The 21,217-nt window shown below is 37.9% G+C and overlaps 1 protein-coding gene across 2 annotated transcripts; it reads left to right on the top strand.

The window, feature by feature from the left end:
• The first annotated feature begins 22 nt into the window (after positions 1–22).
• MRE11 (MRE11 homolog, double strand break repair nuclease) lies at positions 23–20,109 on the top strand. 2 transcript variants are annotated; one of them, XM_058018765.1, is made up of 19 exons: positions 23–234; positions 738–870; positions 3,207–3,367; positions 3,956–4,043; positions 4,929–5,070; positions 6,522–6,636; positions 7,645–7,830; positions 8,293–8,464; positions 9,165–9,245; positions 9,783–9,909; positions 11,668–11,768; positions 12,900–13,073; positions 14,198–14,260; positions 15,221–15,437; positions 16,353–16,436; positions 17,408–17,463; positions 17,924–17,991; positions 18,368–18,446; positions 19,543–20,109. In XM_058018765.1, exons 1-19 carry the CDS (start codon positions 215–217, stop codon positions 19,585–19,587), a joined length of 2,112 nt encoding a protein of 703 aa, XP_057874748.1. In that variant the 5' UTR covers positions 23–214; the 3' UTR covers positions 19,588–20,109. The 2 variants fall into 2 exon arrangements, with proteins under 2 accessions (XP_057874748.1, XP_057874749.1); XM_058018766.1 differs by lacking the exon at positions 23–234 and having other exon boundaries at positions 784–870; positions 3,226–3,367; positions 19,543–20,108.
• Positions 20,110–21,217: the final 1,108 nt, after the last annotated feature.

Genomic DNA, 21,217 nt, shown 5'->3' on the forward strand with positions numbered 1-21,217 from the left:
CGGGCCGGGCCGGGGGCGGTGCTCGGCCCGAGCCGCGGCGGGAGCGCGGGATGGAGCGGCGGCGGTGATCGTGCGGAGCGATCGCACCTCACTGTGCCCCTGGCCCGGCGCCTGGCTTGGTCTCTTGTGCTTCGCGTAGCGCCTGAGAGAGACGCTGACTCCCTGAGCCGTCAGCGCTGTGCCAGAGCCTTCCCGTGAGGAACCTCGCACCAGGATGAGCACCATCAACTCACAGTAAGCTCCCGCTGTCTGCAGCTCCCTGCAATGCTGACACACCAGGCAGCAAGTGTTTTATGTGTCTGGGACGAGTTAAGAAGAGCCGGGATCATCAGCTGTGTTTCCCTGTGGTCCTTATGATCGCCGTGCTTGCCTACATGCACGTGTAGATTACCAGTGCAAAAAGAGAATTAGACTTTCCGCAAGTATTTTTAAAAGCAAGAAACATACAAAGGGTTCTTTAGTTTTTAATTAGATACTTCAGAGGGGTGTTTGCATCCCTTTACCGGAGCAGAATGACTGGGATAAACAAATCTTCCAATTGGCTGTTTTGGCAATGTGCAGTTTGCAGTACAAGTAGTGAAGTATTTTGAGACTCTTACAGGACTGATACTTGGTAGAGTTTTATGGCAAATCTCCTTGTTTCATGACTTTGGACAGATAAGCTTACCTTAGTAAAGCCTGTTTAGAAATTCCCTATGTGTATTGCTCTCTGACACTAGTTTTCCTGTCTTATTCAGGGATGATGAAGATACCTTTAAAATACTCGTTGCTACTGATATTCATCTCGGCTATTTGGAGAAGGATCCAGTGCGCGGAAATGATACATTTGTAACTTTTAATGAAATTCTGGACCACGCTCAAAAAAATGAAGTAAGTGCTACTTTTTGGAGAAGGAAAAACTGAAGCTGTTAAAATGTGGTCCAGTCTGCCAGAAGCTGTAAAGCTTAGTCCTGGTACAGTCTCTAGTAATACCAAATCAAATGGCTGAACTATTTGTTACATTCAGTTTCATTTCTGGTTTAGTAAAAGGAGCGCCTGATTCTTTGTGAGAGCATTCTTACTGAATCATGACTTTGGTTGCATTAGCAGTGGTTTTGGGTTTCAGTGGTATCTAGAGAGGGTTTGTCACTTTGAGGGGGAAAAATAATTGAGGAGAGTGAGAGTAGTGATATACAGTGTTCTGACAAACCAGCAGAGATTTGTTAGAAGCTTTTGAAGTGTCATGCAGTGCTGAGTCGCTGAAGTGAGCAGTGCTGGTGCCGAGCAGCTCCATTTCCTGCACAGTCGGTGGCAGAATCCTGTAGTGGGGTGGACAGAGGGATTTCCTGAACTGGGACAGTGTCGGAGGAGCCGAGAGCCACCAGGCGCCCGCAGCGGCTGATGGGACCTGGGTGCAGTCAGGAGCAGTGGCAGCCAAGACCCCACCCCGCACCTGTAAAAGAAGCTCCAGGGCAATGGCAGGAAGCTGGAGCACTTCCAGGATGGCAAACAGACCTGCTGTGGTGTGACTTTTTGTGCAGGAACAGCACTTGAGCCCTGCCAGCTCCACCAGGGAGCGGTGGTGTCTATCTGGCAGAAAGCCATGGCCTTTCTAGACAGAAGTTCCTGTCCAGACCCAGCTCTGGTTGAGGAGTATCAGGGAGTGTGTATGAGAGAGAGAGAGAGAGAGAGAGAGAGAGAGACTCTGCTGGCATCACAGTCTACTTTCCTTAGGGCAGGCCTGACAGGCAGGCAGGACACATGATCCAGGGGATTCCCTATCCTCTGGATGAACTCACTGAATTAAGGGACGAGGGTGGGGGGGCAATAGCAACAAGTTCCTGCCCAGCACAGCAGGTGCATCTCCTCTGTGACTGCCCCACATGCCCTGACATAACAGGTGTGAGGCTCTGCAAGTGGAACTGAACAAGGACAGTGGTTCATCTAGCATAGAGGTGTTGCTGAGGTTGTTGCCTGTGCCCAATATCAAAACTCCTTCCATGAAGAAAAAGGGTGGGTTGTTAGAGGAGACACGCTTCTCATGGGAACAGAAGGCCCAATGTGGTCCAGCATGTGCCAGGTGGCCAAGAAGGCCGATGGCATCCTGGCCTGGATCAGCACTGGTGTGGCCAGCAGGAGCAGGGCAGGGACTGTCCCCCTGTACTGGGCACTGGTGAGGCCACACCTTGAATGCTGTGCTCAGTTCTGGGCCCCTCACTGCAAGGGAGACATTGAGGGGCTGGAGCGTGTCCAGAGAAGGGCAACAGAGCTGGGGAAGGGTCTGGAGCACAAGTGCTGTGAGGAGCAGCTGGGGGAGCTGGGAGTGTTTAGCCTGGAGAAGAGGAGGCTCAGAGGAGACCTTACTGAACTCAACAACTGCCTGAAAGGAGGATGTAGCCAGGTGGGAGTTGATCTCTTCTCCCAAGCAACAGGACTAGAGCAAGTGGCCAGAAGGTGCACCAGAAGAGATTTAGACTGCATATCAGGAAAGATTTCTTCCCTGAAAATATTGTCAAGCACTGGAACAGGCTGCTCAGGAAGGTGGTGGAGTCGCCATCCCTGGAGATATTTAAAAGATGTATGGATGTGGCACTTGGGGACATGGTTTCATGTTGGACTCGGCAGTGCTGGGTTAACACCTGGGCTTGTTGATCTTAGAGTTCCAACCTAAAAAATTCTGTGATTCCATCTTTAAGGACTGTATGTTCATCAGTCAGATTCTTTGTAATTTTGATAAGGTTTTTTCCTAATGCTTTACCAAAAGCTAAGTATATGCAGTACATGCAGAAAGAGCAGCTAGCACCTTCTCAGAATAATGTGGTGATGGCTACTGGTTTCTTTGCACTAGGTAGCACAGCAGTGAGAAAATAATGTAGCTTTTCATGCCTGTCAAAAATGTTCAGGAGCCAATTTGGAGCCCCTTATTACAATAGTAGACTAATCCTTTTTTTACCATTATTAGTTGTTTTCTCCTGTGGCTCTTCATAAATGGGTCTTTTTGGGGTTGACTTTGTTTTAATCAGTAATTTAATTAGGTTTTTTCTAATTAGGAAGTTAAATATTGTTTCTCTTACAACTAACTCCTTTTACCTAGAAGTATTATTTTCTCATATTTGAGGAAATATATGGAACTCCCTAGAAGAAATAATTTAAACAATTTGCTTAGAAGTCTTTCAAGGTAATACAAAATGTTGTATTAAAATAATAAAGCTTTTTGTTACATACAGGTGGACTTTATTTTATTAGGTGGAGACCTTTTTCACGACAACAAACCCTCCAGAAAAACAGTACACTCTTGTTTGGAGTCACTAAGAAAATACTGCATGGGTGATCGTCCTGTTCAGTTTGAAATTTTGAGTGATCAGGCAGTTAATTTTCATTACAGCAAGTAAGTATGTTACTATAAATTATCATGTAAGGCTTGGTTTGTGTATTGGGTGAGTGTGTTGTGATTTTTATTTTATATTCTCCATGACTGGAACCTGGAATTTTTAGGCCTGCGTGGGACAGTTCACAGGATAACTTCACCTGTCATCTAAGTCTGTAAAGAAATGTGTACAATATTTTGAGAAACCTCTGAGTGTGGTATGAGTCTTGATATATTTATGTAATGTACAGTTTCCATTTTGCAAGTACAATACAAGTAATCCAGTTCACATTCAGCAGAGTTCCCTGTGTGTAAGCAAAGGTTGCACAGCCTAATCCACTAGTTCTACACAATTTTTTGTACAAATCTTTTCATGGCTTGTTCTAAAAAATAGAGATCTCTTTTGCTACCCTATTCCCCATAGAAAGTGCCATTCCAGACCATGAGTAAGAATCTTCTTATGGTTAAGCTTAAGCTTTGGCTTATTCATAATCACTTCTTTCTGAGTTTTACCACATCTATTTGTGATGAAGTTAATTTAAAGAGAATATTGAGAATCATACACAAATTTGCAGATACAGTTTAATTTCTTTTCCTATTTTTGTTTAGGTTTCCTTGGGTGAATTATCAGGATGAAAATCTCAACATTTCTATTCCAGTTTTTAGTATTCATGGCAATCATGATGATCCCACAGGGGTAATTCTTATCATAATTTTACTGTTGCATTACAAAGATACAGAAATACAGTTCTGGCAGACCATGCTGCTTTTAGTCAGTTGCTCCACTCTGTGTGTAAATATTCTGTGCATCCTTAGGACTTACCTTAATGAGTGACAACGAGTTAAGAGTAAGTGTGACATTTAAAAGCAAATGTAAATAAGAGATCCATATGAACTGTGTTTAATTTCTTAATGTATGTAGGTTTCTGTCATTGAGAACAGAATCACTTTTCATGCCTAGAAGTAGCAGCCTTTCTGAAAAAGTTTCTAAAACATTCCATCTGTAGAGACTGAAAGCTTCTTTCCTAAAAAAGGAGAATTTTGCTGTTTTGATTTGTGCATATGTGATTGATATGCATCATTTATTTTCAAGGAGGTTAATCTGATAATAGTGAAATGGTAGCTTAAAAACAAGCTAATCAAAGTAAACAAGAAATGGTTTAGAAAGCATTAAAATGCATGTGTTAAATTAATGATTTTGCATTTTATATCAAATAGCAGTGTATCACAGAGATGAGTGTTTTAGCAGCAGTTTAACTTTGAACTTACTATAAGGTAGTTACCTTAACCAGATAATTTTTGTAGTAGTTTAGAGACTGGCTAGTTTGAGTGGTTTTTTGCGTTTTTGTTTTTCTGAATGATTTAATGTTTAGTTTCATATTGTTCAAATGAAGTATGACTTGTAAGGAAAAGGGATTTGCTTTTGTACTGTAGAGTATTAGCAAAACCCTTAATATTTGTTATGGGACTTATTTTCAACTGCAGAAGTTACTTAAGGAAAGATATTCTATCTTACTTTTGAGACTTTCATTTAGACATTAAACACTTAATGTTCTATTCAAATTCTGTATTTGTTTCTTAGGCAGATTCACTGTGTGCATTGGATATTTTAAGCTGTGCAGGACTGCTGAATCACTTTGGGCGTTCAACTTCAGTGGAGAAAATAGATATTAGTCCCATTTTATTGCGTAAAGGTAGAACAAAAATTGCTCTGTATGGCTTGGGTGAGTATTTGTCTGCCAGACTGTGACTAGACTGTTCATGTATTACTGAAATTTAATGGGTATAAATAAAATTGGAGCAAATGTATGAGGCTGCAACAAACATGAAGGTCTATATGATTCTAAATTAAAGCATATAAATTCTGTGACAATGTCAGATTTTCCTCCTGCTTTGTGTTACTAGCTGGCAGGGTTTTTTTTTTTGCTCATTTAGATAAATCTTCCTAAATTTAATTTTTGTACTTTTATTGGTGATAAATGAAGCCTGCTTCAGTTAACCATAGTGCTGGTGTATCAAGTCAGAGCAATCACTCTTAAATTCTCTCTGTTGTGTATTAAGTTTATTTCATCCCACTTAAGCAAAACTTAAACACCCAATGTTTATATGCCATTTTGGTTATATTTAAAAACATAAGCTGTCTGAGCAGAAATCTAGTGTCTTATGTCTCTGTCTGAAGTGGTTCATAAGTAGCATTGGCCGTGGGTAGTCTCAGTTACCTTAAAGAAACTTAAGAGTTTTGTACTTTAAAGCGGTTCTGTGATATGTTTTCACCTTCAGGTTTGTTCCTGTGTATTTTCTCCACTGAATTCCTCTCTACTCTCACTTCATCCTTAGTATGGTTATTTTTGACTGCTCTCTGTCTAGAGAAGTTAACTATTAAGGTCTTATTTTTCCACCCTTATTTTTTGTCCAGTGATGAGTGCTTAAATACCTAATTCCAAGCAACTTTTATAGCTCTAAATTAAGTCCTAGTTGGCCATGATTTTGTGTGTTTAATGAGACACTTGAGATGCTAGGTGTTTGAAAGGTTAGTAGTTAAGATGTTTGAAAGGTTAGTAGTTAGTGGAATGATCTAATATCAAAATATAAGAGTTTTCAGTACCAAAGTTGATACTGGGAAATGCAACAACTTTCTAAAGTACCAGTGTTGCTACATGAAGGTGTTCATGGCATGTTTCTTTGTGTTTGTGCCAGAATTATTTTTACCTTTATGACTTTCTCTGATTCAGAGAGCATTTGTTCTTATGCAAAATATGGACACTCCACATGGAGTTTATTGATGTCTATCATGAGCCTGGCTAAGGATAATTTGGGGGTTTTTTTCCTAGTTAAAAACATCAAGGAAATAATCAGTGTCTTCCAGGGATGGGGCATGCACAACTTTCTTGGGCAAGCTGTTCCAGTGCCTCATTACCCGTACAGTAAAGAACCTCATAGTAATATCCAACCTAAATTTGTCCTCCTTCAGTTTAAAGCCATTCCCCTGTCCCATCATGCTTTCCCTTCTGAAAAGTCCCTCTCCAGCTTTCTTGTAAACCACTTTGGGTATCAGGAGGTTGCTATATTTTTGTTCCTCATGCTGTTTTTAATAGAGTTGCTAGTAAAAATGCTATGAAATACTGACTTGTTTACCACACAAATTTGTTTTTGTTTGTTTGTTTGCCCACTTCAGGAGCAATTCCAGATGAGAGGTTGTATCGTATGTTTGTCAATAAGCAAGTAACCATGCTGAGACCAAAGGAGGATGAAGATAGTTGGTTTAACTTGTTTGTGATTCATCAAAATAGGTAACAGTACTAAATGAATTACAGCAACTTACTGTGTTACTACATTAAACTGTCTGGAAAAGGATAGGTGAGCACACCAGCTGCGTTATTTCATACTTCTTGTGAGTAGCTGGTTTCTTAAGATTTTTACAAGTGAAAACATTGTTTTACAGCTCTTTTTGGAGAAGAATTGTAAAGGAAAAGGTTTGAAATAAATGAGTTAGGGAGTTGGGAGATCTCTTCCCAAACCTTTATAGTCAGAGGCAGAGGAGGGTTTGTAGTGTTATGTGCATAAATCTGCTTGTTAGAGCTGGGAGAACACCAGACTTCATTTTGTATTTTCTATCCTTGTTTGAACCATAGTTCAACAAGTGCCCTGTGTTCCCTTGCACTGCTGTGCTTTACAGATTGGTAACATGTTCTAGCTGCCTGCAGGCTGCTACCAGCAGTGGTAGTAGGAACAGGCAGAGTTCTTTTCCAAATACTTTCTTCTGATTTTTCCTGAAGAAGAGGGCAATCCTCATGCTCAAATAATGGTGAGGCAGACATAAACAAATAGAGCTCATATTACCCTGTGTACTGATTTCTGTCCTGTAGGCTGAAGGAACTCACTCCACCACCTGCCTTCTTTCAGAAAGGGATTGGGGATGGCGTGTCCCATGTGTGTTTAATTCAGTTGGTTTTTCCCCACCATTTAAAAACAAAAAACAACCAAAACTGATTGCCATGAGATGCTATAAAAGTATTCATATAGTAAAAACCCAAAGTCTTACCAGCCAAGTAAGAAGAAAAGGGAGATCCAGATAAAGGAGGGGAGCAGAAATCAGTGAGCTGTGTAAAAAAGTGAGCTATGTAAGTTGCCCTATTGTTTAACCAAACACTAAACTGTGTAAGGAATAAATGTGAAGAAGAGCTGACATGTATGTCTGATATTATTGCTGGAGTTCCTGTATCATTTTAAATCACACTGATGTTTTTCTCCTTCACTCTCTCCTTGCCCATCCATTATTCTTCTCTTCTCTTGAACAGGAGCAAACATGGAGCGACCAACTACATTCCAGAGCAGTTTTTAGATGACTTTATTAATCTTGTTGTGTGGGGTCATGAACATGAGTGCAAAATAGCTCCATTCCAAAATGAACAGCAACGTTTCTATGTTTCTCAGCCAGGAAGTTCAGTGGTGACATCTCTGTCCCCTGGAGAAGCCGTGAAGAAGTGCGTGAGCTTTTCTTTTTGTTCTTGTTTATCCCTTGTCTTGCATGTCTCAGATGTTCTTTTGAGAACAGAAAAGTACTTGAATACAGTATGAAAAGACTTGTATTACTGTGTGGATTAGCTTCAGAGTGTGACATAATAAGCAAAATAGATGGAATGAGTACCTGGTATAACTTCTGCTTTGCTCATAATTTAATCTAACATTTAAAGCAAATGGAACTTAGCTAAGAGGAGTTACACACTGATAAATTGGAATACAAGTAACTGAGTGCAGGTGTTTGTGTATGGAATAAGCATAATCTAAGTGTAATAAAATGGGAGTTTTGCCAGGCCAACCCTGAAGTACAGATCTTTCTGTAGCTTTTGAAATTTTGTCCCTGAAAAGTAAACATGAATTTGAAAAATCTTTATACCATAGTTCTTTTAATTTTATCTTCTAGTAAGTTACCTTTCTTCTTCTAGACACATTGGTTTGCTGCATGTTAAAGGGAAAAAAATGAAAATGGAGAAGATTGCTCTAGAGACAGTGCGAACTTTCCATATAGAGGACATTGTTCTAGCGGATCATCCAGATCTTTTTCATCCTGACAATCCTAATGTTACTCAGGCAGTACAGGCATTCTGCATGGAAAAGGTAACTTGTGATGATAACAGTTTATAGATAACTGTATGGACAGGGGATGGGATGTGTGACTGGTTTTGAGACTGGAAGATGAGAAATCTTGTGCCCCATATTAAAACAAACTTAGACAGTGTTTCCATAGGAAGCTAATTCCATGACATTCACTCTGCAGCCTTGGCTTCCAGATTCCTTGATTGGGATGAGCTATTAAAGTAGGCTGGAACTGCTTTTTAGGTGTCCATATGATTTTTGTACAAAAGCTTGCACCTAAGAGTGGGACAGTGTTGGATGTGCACTTTGGAACCAGCATAAATACATTGACCTAAACCCTGAGAGCTCAACCAAGCAGTCTGAAGTGGCAGAAGTAACTAAGCAAGTTTATTAATTGTTTAGTTCTTAGGTTTATATGGCTCTTTCTGCTTTTCTGGAACTAGAAATTTAGCAAAGCATAGTGACTATAAAATATGAGAGATCAGTGGTGTAGATACTGATGGACTACACTATATCTGAAGGATAAACCCTTCTTTGTCATGTTTTCCTCAGTCATTCTTAATGACTTTTGTGACATATGTGTTCAGGAACAAGAGCACATTCTATAATGATTTATTTTGATTGCTCCCCTTGCAGCTGGATGTATTTAAAGTTGTACTTGAAGCGTTCAGGCATCTGTAGGAGAACAAAGTAGAACTGAATTTATAATTCTCCTTCACAGGTGGAATTGATGCTGGACACTGCAGAAAGAGAACGCTTGGGAAATCCTCGCCAGCCAGAGAAGCCTATCATAAGATTAAGAGTAAGAAATTGTTCAGCTTGGATTGCTTTGTTTTTAAAGGTCACTGTGAAAGGTTTCAAAGCAAAGTCATGCTTTTTGTGTAAACACATAATGTATACATTTTTTTGCTGTGTACAGACAAAATAAATCACCTACCATACTTCTGTTTACCTGTGTAACCAGTACTCTAAGTTAAAGGATGAGATTGGTCATAAATGTACTTCACTCTGTTCTGAGTAAGGGCATCAGAAGTGTCTATTTACTGTGAATTTTTATAAGTCATATTATCCTGTGTGCTTTCCCAACCCAATTGGAAACTGTTGAGAAAGCTAGTAAATGAAACAAATTAAGAATGAGTTATAAAAATGAGCTGTTATTAGCTATTCTGCTAATGTTATTATTAGCTGTTAACTGTTTGGCATAGTAAGGCATTAATTTTAGGTTGACTTATTTCTTACTATTAATTTTTTCCTTTGAAGCATAACAAATCTGTTTTGATTTGTGTGACTTCCCCACTTCTTTTTGTTTCATATTTAAATTTGTCCTTTCCTCCCTTAGGTTGATTATGCAGGTGGCTTTGAACCGTTCAGTGTCCATCGTTTCAGCCAGAAGTACATGCATCGGGTGGCTAACCCAAAAGACATCATACACTTTTTCAGGCACCGTGAACAGAAAGAGAAAAAAGGTGAGTATGAAAGAAGGAATCATTGGCTTGCTTTTGTTTGCCTTCATCTCTCTGTATTTTGTTGCCCAGCACTTGCAAAGGTTTGGTGTCTAATGTCTTACAGGAGGAGTAAAGATGCATTGTCTTATTGAAGTGTATATATTGCACAATTATTTCTTTTCTATTTTTGCGTTTGTCCAAAAATTCTGATATTCAGCACAGTGTCTTCTGACAGTTATTCATAACCAGTTTCATTCTCCTTTGGCCTCAGACCTTATTGAGTTATTTATAGTAGTACATATAGCCCCATGCCAGACTGAGTTACTCTATGCTTCTGTGGTAATTACCATGAAAGGCATTAAGTGGCTCACTCCCGAGGCTTCTTAGAATAAGGTGATTTGGTTTGACCACTCTGAAGGAAAAGAAGTGGATATAGTGCTTTTTCCCTTTATATTTTAATTTTACTTTGTAGTAGTTAATTTGTTCATACCTAAAATAGTCATGAGGGGTGTGGGCTTAAGAGCTGTTGATATATTTTTTTTAAAAGGTCCAAATGTAGGATAGCATTTTGTTTGCCCTAATTAATTGTGTGTATGCGGTGCTCTTGGCTTGTCTCTTCCAGGTTTGTTTCTGTTCAAATATTTGTGCAAAACCAATAATAGCTGTTAGTATTGCAGCATTTCTCACTGTTTCCTAGAATTTTTAATAAATGGTTAATACATGTTGTTCAAATACTGGATTTGTAATAGTTGCTAATGAAGATTCAGCTTGTACAGGAACATAATGTGCTAAAAAACTCTTTCTAGTTTGCATCAGTACATTGCAAGTGCATTGTCCAGTTCCAGTGGCAGTTTTTATGAATACTATCAGTTCTATAAAGTTCAAAACATCATTTCATGAATAAAAACTGCTTTTAGTGACTTTTAAAATTATACTGTATTGATCTTGGTTTATTTTGCTTTGGTTTCCTTTTTTTATAGTTGTATAATCTTATTAACATTTCAGAATACACAGTGGCTACCACATCTGCCACCATGTTTCACTAATTTACTTTTCCTACTTAATGGGCATATCAGCTTCAGAAAGGGAATGTGAAAGTACTGCCATGGCTTTTGTGTTGCTTTATTAGACAGCCTCTTATGCAAGGGAAGTGGCTAAGGGAGCACACAATGTTTTCATTACGTGCGCATTGTGGCACACTACAGGGGATGTTAAAAGTGCAGGAATTCAGTCTATAGTCTAAAGCTGGCTATAGTCACTTAAAGTTATTTGTGTGGTATATGCTAACCTAGGATGATTATCCTTGTCATCCTTCTGCCATTCCTACCTTGCTGCCTGAGAAGGGGGGATGAGCTATGAGCATTTCCTATTGAAAATCAGTCAACGTGCTACAGAGGAGAATCTCTTTTGTAGTAAATGGGTTACTTATAAAAAACTTTGTGCTTTGATGACTCCTATGATTTTCTTCTATTTGTGACCTTCTAGAGTTCAATTATAATAACCTTCAGAACACAGTGTTCAATATATAATTCCAGATATATGTTAGTTGGAACTCTTTATATCTGCTAGACATGGAGTTGTCTCCACAATTATGTTTCTCTGTGTTTCCAATGAATAGACTCTAAAAAGAGCAAAAAACTCTACATATAAAAGGGACCCCAATTCTTAGGAGACTTGCATTAACCTTTTTTCCTGCTACTGTCAGTGGGATGGTTCAGTGGGATGGGAATAATTAAAAGCTGTAAATCTGGATGATGCCACTGTGCTTTTCTATTCTAGACATTGATCTTAATTTTGGAAAATTGGTTAGCAGACCTGTTGAGGGAACAACACTGAGGGTAGAAGACCTTGTAAAGCAGTATTTCCAGACAGCAGAAAAGGTATATTTCTACCTTTTATAATTTTCCTTTTTAATGTCATATGATATTTTTATTACCTTTTTTTCTTTCTTAATGGAAATAGTGTGCCCTGAAAAGACTCTGACATTCACTATGAAATTAATTTATTTCCCAAAACACTGTGTGTGTGTTTCAGATGACACATGAAGTGTGTGTCTTAGATTAGCAAGTAACTGCTGTGTAGAGGTTGTGTAGGTGTGTGAACACACACTGCTTTGAGAGCATGATAGTTCTTTGTGTGAACTTGCAGTGTGTGCCCTGTACTGTGTGTCATGTACTCAAGTACAGGAGGAGAATCTCAGGCAGCGTGTGAGGGAAGAGCTGCCTTAATTTACTCTAGAACCAGTGTGAGACTGTAGCATTTACTATTACCAGCTGACTTAGAGTCACTTGTTGCTTTGCAGTGTGTTTGTGTCCTCAGATGTAGTGCACATCCACATTTTATTTAAAGCAGAGCAGGGAGAAGGAAGAGAGACTCGTGATAATTTGCTTCCTTCCCACCCTCTTGTTAAATATAGTATATTTCCCTTTCCCAGCACCAGTGCAGTAACATCTATGAGCCAGGTGCACAAATGCTTGATGTAGTTGATCAAACATAACTTGCAGAAGCTATTTCAGTTGTAGAAAATCTTTAAGCAAGAATTCTTGAGGTAAAGATCCTTCAAATTACGTCATCCTGCCTAACCTTAGACACATGCTAGGTGTCAGTATTAGGACAGCATAAATCATGTTCCTTTGTTATACTTACTTTATTTAAGCATTTTATTGTATAATAGTTAGGAAGTTTATTCTTCTGGGCAGCATTATTTTCTGGAAGATTTTATTTTAGATATTACTAGCATTGCAGTTTCTTTACTGTCCATAAAGCCTTTGGCTTTGACTAGTTTGAAAAATACTCTGTAAAGTTAATGTGACATGCTAGTAGCAAGAGAGTTGTATGTTTATGACACATAATATTTACTTATTGCTGTGTTTTTCTCTGATTTAAATAAGCAATGCACATTACTGTTTTTGCAACCAATTTAATGTAATATTTATCTGAAACAGCTGGAATATTGCTTGCTTTCTCTAATGGCAGATGCTTCTTAACAAATTGTTTCCCCAATTCTAAAGAAGGTACAGCTTTCACTTCTAACCGAAAGAGGAATGGGAGAAGCAGTGCAAGAGTTTGTGGACAAAGAAGAAAAAGATGCCATAGAAGAGTTGGTGAAATTTCAGCTAGAAAAAACGCAAAGGTTTCTCAAGGAGCGTCGCACTGATGCAGTGGAAGAAAAAATAGATGAGGAGGTAATGTCTGTTAATGTTGATTCCCCAGGAGAGGTCAAGACAGTAGAAAAATCTGTGCTCAAACACAATTTAATAGAATTGCCTGTGTGTGGAGCATCTGCTTGAGGCAAGTGTTGCCTCAGTTGTCAAGCAGAGGCAACACTTGACTCTAGTAATTTTCTGCCATTAATAAATGAATAATTAATTTATGAGGAAGTTTCAAATACATGGTTTCAAAACTTGTACTGAAAATGGGACATGCGCACATGTTCACAGAAAAAATTTGTCTTAATACATGTAGAACTACATATTTACTACTGTTCTGAGAAAGATGACAGGTATAATCTCTTTGTAGCTCTTTCGTATTGGCTTAGGGAAGAGTACAAGAACAGGACAAGCAAAAAAGAAATTTATACTTCATGTGCTCTGCTTGCTTCTAACTGCTTGCAGCTCAGGGTATCCCAAAGACAGGCCCGGTTTGTGTGTATTGAGGAACTCTTGAAAGACATTTTTGTCAACCAGTTGAGCTTCCACGTGAGCCCATGTATTCAGCTGTAATGTTCAACACTGTAGAAGTAATTGTTCTGCAGCTTATCTGTGCACTGTTTAAAGAATAATTTGGTGGGGAAGGAAGGCTACATGTACATGTTTTCTTACTGATTGCTTTAATTCATGTCGGGTTGAAAGAGACAATAAACAATCAGTGCCTGCAGGCTTTCTGTGACACTTCAGGGTGTATTTTCTGTTGTTGTTTGTCCTTAGAACTAATGTCTTCTTTCTGTCATTCCTCATATCTTTTTCCATATTTTTCAAGTTGAGCTTCCTTAGTTGTACAGCATTGTCTCTTCTCATAATAGTTATTTTCTGTCTTCCTTCTTCATCTCTACCTCTTTTTCCAGTTATTCATATTCCAGTGTCCCTTATTGTCAAAATTGCTATCTTATTCTTCTCTTAAACATAGTATCCCCTTCATCATGTGCCAGGCTTTCTTCCTTGCCCTAAACAAACTGTTCAGTTATTCTTGGACTCTCCACTTCTCACATGAGCTTGACTTAATGATTCAGTATTAAAGCTTCACACTGGCTGTATTTTGATTGTTGTATGCCATGAATTGTTATTTTGATGGGAACTGGTTTTTTATTCAGGTGCGAAAATTCAGAGAGAGTAGAAAAAAGAATACCGAAGAAGAAGATAAGGAAGTCCGTGAGGTAATTATTCTGAATTTTGAACATAGGCTGAAAAATGGAGTGGTGTCTTCTGCATATAAATGCAGTCATTTAGCAATTCTTCAGCATTGTCCTTGACAAAATATGCCTGTCTGCCTTTAAGGCTTAGTAAGTCTGCTTTAAATCTTTGTTAGGATAATTATGTACCTAAGCTACTGCTCAATTTGGCTTTTGAGGTTTCTTTTTTGTACAAATTTGTGAATCTGATTGTTCATTATTTCTTGTTTTTAATGGAGGTTAGACCAGGCAGGTGACTTTCAAAGACCTTTCAGCTTAAGCTCTTTGTGATCTCACAGTGGACATGTGGCTGGAATGTATTGGGTGGTATTACTGGAACAAATGGGGAATATTGATAAACCTTTAGGTACTGTGTCCTTATCAGCAATCTTAAATCTCCCACATTCATACTTCAATTGCATATATATTTTCAGAGAAAACTGCCAACCTCTGTTAGCATGGGTGCTCCTTTGTCTTTGCAAGTTATGTGAGACTGGAATGGAATTTTGAGATAAAGGACACCTGGGGTGAGATTCAGTTCTCCTGGTCTAGGATGTCATCACCTGAGCTAGTTATCTTAAGCACGTACTGTCATCAATAGAGTGCAAGTCAGTGGAGCCCATAGGGTGCTTTCTCTGAGCAGGCACGTGGAGCTGACACAGGATGAGCTGAGCTGCTCACCAGACTTCACTGACAACGTGTCACATTAATGAGCTCCACTCTGTTGTCAGTCTTAGATAACTACTTTATATGTACACATCTAATTATGTATTTTCACAGATATCTTCCGTAACACTGGATTTGTGTCTTCTAAACCTCGCTGGTTTAGAATTACACATTTTTATTTATAGTTATGTTATATATTTATTGTACATAACTAGGATTTAACAATGGTGTGTTTCATGATTTAAGATTCTTTTTCCTGTAATTATTTTTCCATTTCAGGCAATGATCAGAGCCAGAGCCCACCGATCTGAGGGTGATGCTCTGGTTGCAGCCTCCAGTGATGAAGATTCCATGGATATAGAGAGGATGGGCACTAGCAATCCGAGTGATGGCCTTTCTTCAACACTGAGCCGAGGAAGGGGTCGGGCAAGAGGCAGGGCAAGAGGTGCAAGAGGACAAAATTCAACAGCAAGAGGTTCATCTCGAAGAGGAAGAGGTAAGAAAAACTTTGCACTCTTTGTACTGGAGTTCCTGACTTTTTTCTTTAAAAGTTGACTCTTTTCTGATGCTTCCATCAAGTGGAAATTTGCTGCTTAAGAACTACTGGAAAAAAACTCTTCTCAAATACTTGGGGTATCCTATTACATAAAATTACTGCCTTACAAGGCTTAAGCTGGGACTTTTTCACTGTGATTAAAGAAAAATATCATGCTTCCCTGCTGTGGAGACATAGTATACTCCTAAAAGATGCATTATTGGGAAGTCCTGTGCGATGAAGTGCATGAATAGACCTTTGTTACTACTAAAGATAATGCATTTGATCAGTGTAAAGAGGAGGGACATCTCTTTACTAATCATCTCTCCTAATGTAATTTACAGGAGACTTTATTGTTTCTAGTGACTGAAAATAGGGGGAGTGTTTCTTAAGCAAAAAGAGTTAAATAGCTCCTGGACTGAGTGTGATTGTACACTTTTGCAGTGGTAGTTCCTTTACAGTTGCATTTTCACTGAGTACATATATATATATATATATATATGTAAATAAGTGACTCCTTTGAGTTATCTCAGTAGTATGCCCAAATGTCTGAGTGGGTTGAGTTCAAAGGAAGGCTGTCATCTTGCCTCTGATTTGGTTAGTGCTTTTAAACTAGTTCTGTGAGCCTGTGCTCCACCACTGTTGTGATCCCATCAGAGTAGAGCCCTCTGTGTTAAGAGGTTGTGTCTGGGGACCTTTGAACAGTTGACCCAGAGCAGTTCTTCTGCATGTAGGGAGGGCTATAATTCAAGGAGAAAGTGATGAGTGAAGAGGATTGTAGATTTTTTTAAAGTGACTTCCTGCTCAGTAATAATAGACTAGAGAGGAAAAAAAAACCTGCTGAACAGATTTGTGTTTTATTTGTTATATCTACAGGAACCACTAGCCAAGAGTCAGCTTCTGGCAGCAGATCCTCCAAGCCTGTATCTGTTCCTGGCAAAAATATGTCTATCCTGGATGGTAGGCCTGTGATCTATCTTTACTCTAATCCTCTCTCTCAAATTGTAGTGAAGGTGTTCAATGATGAAGTGCTTTAATTGCCTTTTATTCTGTTAGTCAATTTCAGCTGTGAGAGATTATTTCAGCAGTAATGAAATATAATAATTAACAGTGATGAGAGAAAGAAAAAAAGAAAAGGAAAAAAATTAGTGATATTCTTCTGTCATGGGGTTAAATAGAATGTGTTAGGAACTTCTGGCTAGAACTGCAAATAGGAAACATGTTACATAATGCAGTTTCTTAAGGAATATAGAAAGAATGTGTCTTAATATTTTAGGCAGAATTTTCCTCAGGGGATAAAAAGTTATATTTGACTGATGTTTACAAGTTAGTAAGCTTTAATGCAGATCCATGTAGCCTTACATTGTAGTGAGTTTTGTAAATTCCAGTTTTTACTAGAGAAGAAAACCTTATCTTTAAGCCACCTACATATGTGAGAGTAGCTGTTCCTTGCTGTAGAGGAAAGGCACTGAGGAAACAGCATAGGTCATCTGAGAATTAAAGAAAAAAATACTACACATAAACCCCTCAGAAAATACACCAAGGTGGACTGAATTTTAAATTATTCAGCAAATTACCTTAATTGTAAATTGGTCAGCAAATGAAAGACTGCAGAGAAATGAATTTTAGCAGGGGTGTTCATAATTAGCCTGTTAGATATACAGGAATTTCAGTCACAGTAGTATTTTTTGCATCCTCTTAAACAGCATTACTGATGGTTTTTCAGCCAGACTGGGAACCTGCAGCTGCACAGAGGGTTGTAGCCCTGGGTTGACAGACTTAATTTATGTTTTGGTTTGGTTTGTTTGTTTTACAGAGGTTTTTGCAGTGGAAATGCATGCTAGGCACATGTTAAATAAGAAGAAGTGTATAATGTTGTTTGTATTTGATTGTGTGAGCATTTTAAAAGTATTGCATATGTTTTATTCCAGTCTTTAGGTCTTCCAAAACAGACCACTCTTCAAATTCGTTCCAGTCTTACTCTGAGGTAAGCACCTTGTTGTATGAGTGAAGTTGTGTCTTTACTGTTGATTTTAAAAATAAATACACAGTCAAAGCATTAGTCTAAATCAGCAGATGTTCCCAAACTATCAGTTCCAGCATTAAGTTTCTACATGTTAATCTGTAGACCTTTTGTATCCTTTTTTTGTTATGGTGTTTGTCTGAGAGAAGCCATGTTTTATTTGTGCTATAGCCTAAGATACAAGGTGTCTATACATGAGTGTTTTGGTGGGTTGTGCTAGGTCAAAGATGTGAAGAATAAACTTGTGCTGTATTTGCTAATTCGTGCAGTTCTAGCCTGGAGCCCTCTCAAGTGTATATTATTCTAACTAAATAGGTGTATAGTTGGAAAAAACCCAGAGTTTCTGTGCTATAATGCTGACACATTATGCACTCTCTCTGTAAGGAGAAATTCTGTGGAAAAACTTTATACTTTTTTTTTCCAGGATATTATAGATATTGATTCTGATCCAGAAGATACTTCTTTTGTTCCTTCTTCCAAAATAAATCAAAGGTCAGTATGTTTGCTTCATAAATGCAATGTATGCCTTATTTTTGGCTGGCAATTGGCAGTCAAAGGGTCTGATTGACTACCAGATTTTTAGGAAAGTCATTGCACTGCTAAGAAAATTTATATAAATTTTTACTTGCTAATATGGGCTATCTTTTTGTAACAGAAAAAATTAGATTACTGATTGAGGTAAACTTGATCAGAACTTTAGTATGAAGATGTTATTTTAAGAATTTGTATTGTTCTACTTATTGTTATGCCTGTTTGTTTTTATTTTGTGTATTGGTGGTCCAACTCATAAGTTAAAAGAGAAGTTTTTGGAATGTCTGGTGACTGAGAACATGCTGATGCCATTTTTTTTCTCTTTGTATGTTTCAAGGTTGCCAGCTATGTCTTCACATAGTAAAAGAGGTTCACAAAGCCAAGCATCTAGAGGAATTGAGTATGAGTCAGATGAGGTATGGTATATAGTACTATTCTTTCGTTTTATTTCATGTAAGTTTCTATAGCTCATTGTTTTACACCTATTTGAATAAAGCATTTAAGAGTGAAATTGAATTTATTATTTTTTTTCACTAACAGGGCTAGATTATTGCAGCCAACTACCTACATAATTACCAAAAATAAGGCTAGAAAAATACCTCAGAAAAATACCCGATCCTTTTTCCCTTCAATTTGTAATCAGTGAATTGTCATTACTGAAATGTGGACCTGGAATTGCCTGGGAGAGAAAGTAATTATAATCTCTTCAAGTGCTTAGCTATATCCTTTCATTTAGTTATATATTTTATTCTTCTAAAAAGGAAGATTTTTTTTTGCATTTAGAAACGGCAGTTTTCAGGGCATATTATTATTGCAAATTACCTAAGTACACTTCTTAAAAAATTTAAAACACTGTCTTCAAGTCTAATATGTCTGTTCTTGCAGTGTATCTTTGAACTGCTAGGAAATTATTTCTTCCATAATGAAGAAAGTAGAACTTTTTACATAGTTTTGCACTGAATAGAAGACATTATTCTGTCAAGCACTGTGCAGTTTGTTTTCAGAGTCTGTCATGCATGCTCAGAATCCATTCCTTATCAGTGTCAAGTGGTGGCCACTTCAGAGAAAATACTACATTCTTGTCTCTTCTCCCCACTGTGCTATCTCTTCTCATACCTGGAATGAAAACCTACATGTTTTCTTGAATATGCAAAAATAAACAGTATTTTTGATTCATACAAATATTAGTAAACTATGATGTGCAACGTGTATATAGACATAATTTAACTGAGGTATGTGCTGCTCATTTACAACTGAAATATAGATTGTACCTTATGTCAAAGTAGCTGTTCTGGTCGTATTGACATAAATTTCTATTCTCTGCACACATCTCACACTGGCTTCTAAGTTAATAAATGACCTCTTTCCTTTCAAAACCAACAAAAACAGGTCTGTCAGAAAACATGGAATAGTATGGCTAGGCTTTCTAGTTTAAGCTAAAGGTGACTTTGCTTTTTTATGACTTGGAACACCTGCTAATTTAAGTAACGTGTGTCTCTTTGGAAACTGCAGGATGATCCGTTCATGAGTCCTGCAACGTCAAGAAGAGCTAAGTGATTTCTGACTCACTGTGCGAGAGAGACTGGAAGTTTGTGAAGAAAATGGAAAGCAGTTTGCAAAACTTTGTCTATGTGATATTTCCCTGTAAATGATGGCTTGCCTTCCATTTTCACTTCTGTGAAATGGTTTGGTTTGGGTTTGTTGGTTTCTTTCAGCAGCACCAAATTTGGTGTAATGTCTGTTACATTGGTTGATGCACTAGGCTAGAAGGGCTCATATTCTAAAGTACTGCCTGAAAGTTGCAAGTTCTTTCTAAAGCTCTGAAACTCTGTTTTCTTTTTGTGATGATAATAAAGATGACATATCTTTTCTATAAAACTCCATCTCTGGCTTGAATTTTGCAGAGAAGTAAATTTATAGTAGTCTGCAGGTATGAATATGGACACAGTCTCAGTACAGTGGAATTTGTACTTACCTGCAATCTGCTGTGGACACAGTTGAAAACTCTGAGTTCAGAGTCATAGTTGGACATAAGGATGCCGTTTTCAGTATTGAAGCTATAAAATGTCTTAATGATTTCAACTCTGCCAAGAGAACCTAAACCCAGTATTGCACAGTTTTTAAACATTATTAAGTTATTATACATTATAAAGTTATTACTAAAGTTATTATATATAATTAAAGTTATATTATAAAGTTATTAAGATGTTACACGCATCTTAGGAAAATATTTTAGCTGAATGTGTATGAATAATAGGAATCATATCAAAGGCTCTTTCTCACTTTTCACAGTTCGTTTTTTTTTTCAGTCAGCTGTCAAATTCACAGTGTCTTTGTGTTTTATCTGTGGGAGATGCTTTGTGTTTTATCTATGAAAGATAAACATAGCAGCCTTCACTTCAGGGGAAAACATTTAACTGGAGTGTGCAGAAAGACTGTACTGTAAAGAGATGCTTGTCCTAAACATTAATGTGATTGATTATGCAAGGGGGCAAGATGCTCCAAAAATCAACATGATTTCTCAGTGGTCACACTGGATAGTTTTTAAAAAAATCACTTCTTACCAATGTAATTTCAATTCCTCTGCCCCAGAAAAGCTGAAAAATTCAGCAAAGCTATGGTAGTAAAAGATTGTTCCCAGGAGCAGGGGCAGGGGGAAAAGCACACTGTGCTGTGTATTTAAAAAGGAAAAAAAAGGCATTATTCCTCATTTTCAACACTTCCAAACTTTTTGGCATGTCTAGTTGACTTTTTTATATTCTTATAATCTTTTATTCCCGCCAGGCCTGTTTTCTAATTTGTTATAATTTTGTTAAGAGTATTCTTGCAAAGGTATTTGTGATGACTTTTTTATTACCTGAATTCATGATCCATCCATATAGCTTTGTTTCAAACATTATTTTTCACTTTAGAAATGGCATAATCTCACAGGCACCTTTTATAAAAACCACATTCAGCATGCCAAATCCTGACATTTCTGTGCAGCCGCCTGTTTTACTGTTGTAGTGCTGGGGATTGATGAGCAAGGGTGAAGTTGGCAGAAATAGGTACCAAGCTGCCAAACCTGTTATAGCCTGTTCTCTAGTAACAACCAAACACAGGTGAGCTGCTTAAACAGCTCATACTGGAGCATGTTTTAAATAAAAAACTGAATCAGAGAGGTGTTGTGAAGCATAGAAAGGCACAC

The sequence above is a fragment of the Melospiza georgiana genome, chromosome 2, assembly GCF_028018845.1.
Source record: "Melospiza georgiana isolate bMelGeo1 chromosome 2, bMelGeo1.pri, whole genome shotgun sequence".
NCBI lineage: Eukaryota > Metazoa > Chordata > Aves > Passeriformes > Passerellidae > Melospiza > Melospiza georgiana.

Coding starts and splice junctions, on each gene's coding strand:
- MRE11 (XM_058018765.1), top strand. CDS start 215: ATGAGCACCATCAACTCACA. Junction 7,831..8,292: donor CCTGGAGAAGCCGTGAAGAA/GTGCGTGAGCTT, acceptor TTCTTCTTCTAG/ACACATTGGTTTGCTGCATG. Junction 9,910..11,667: donor TGAACAGAAAGAGAAAAAAG/GTGAGTATGAAA, acceptor TTTCTATTCTAG/ACATTGATCTTAATTTTGGA.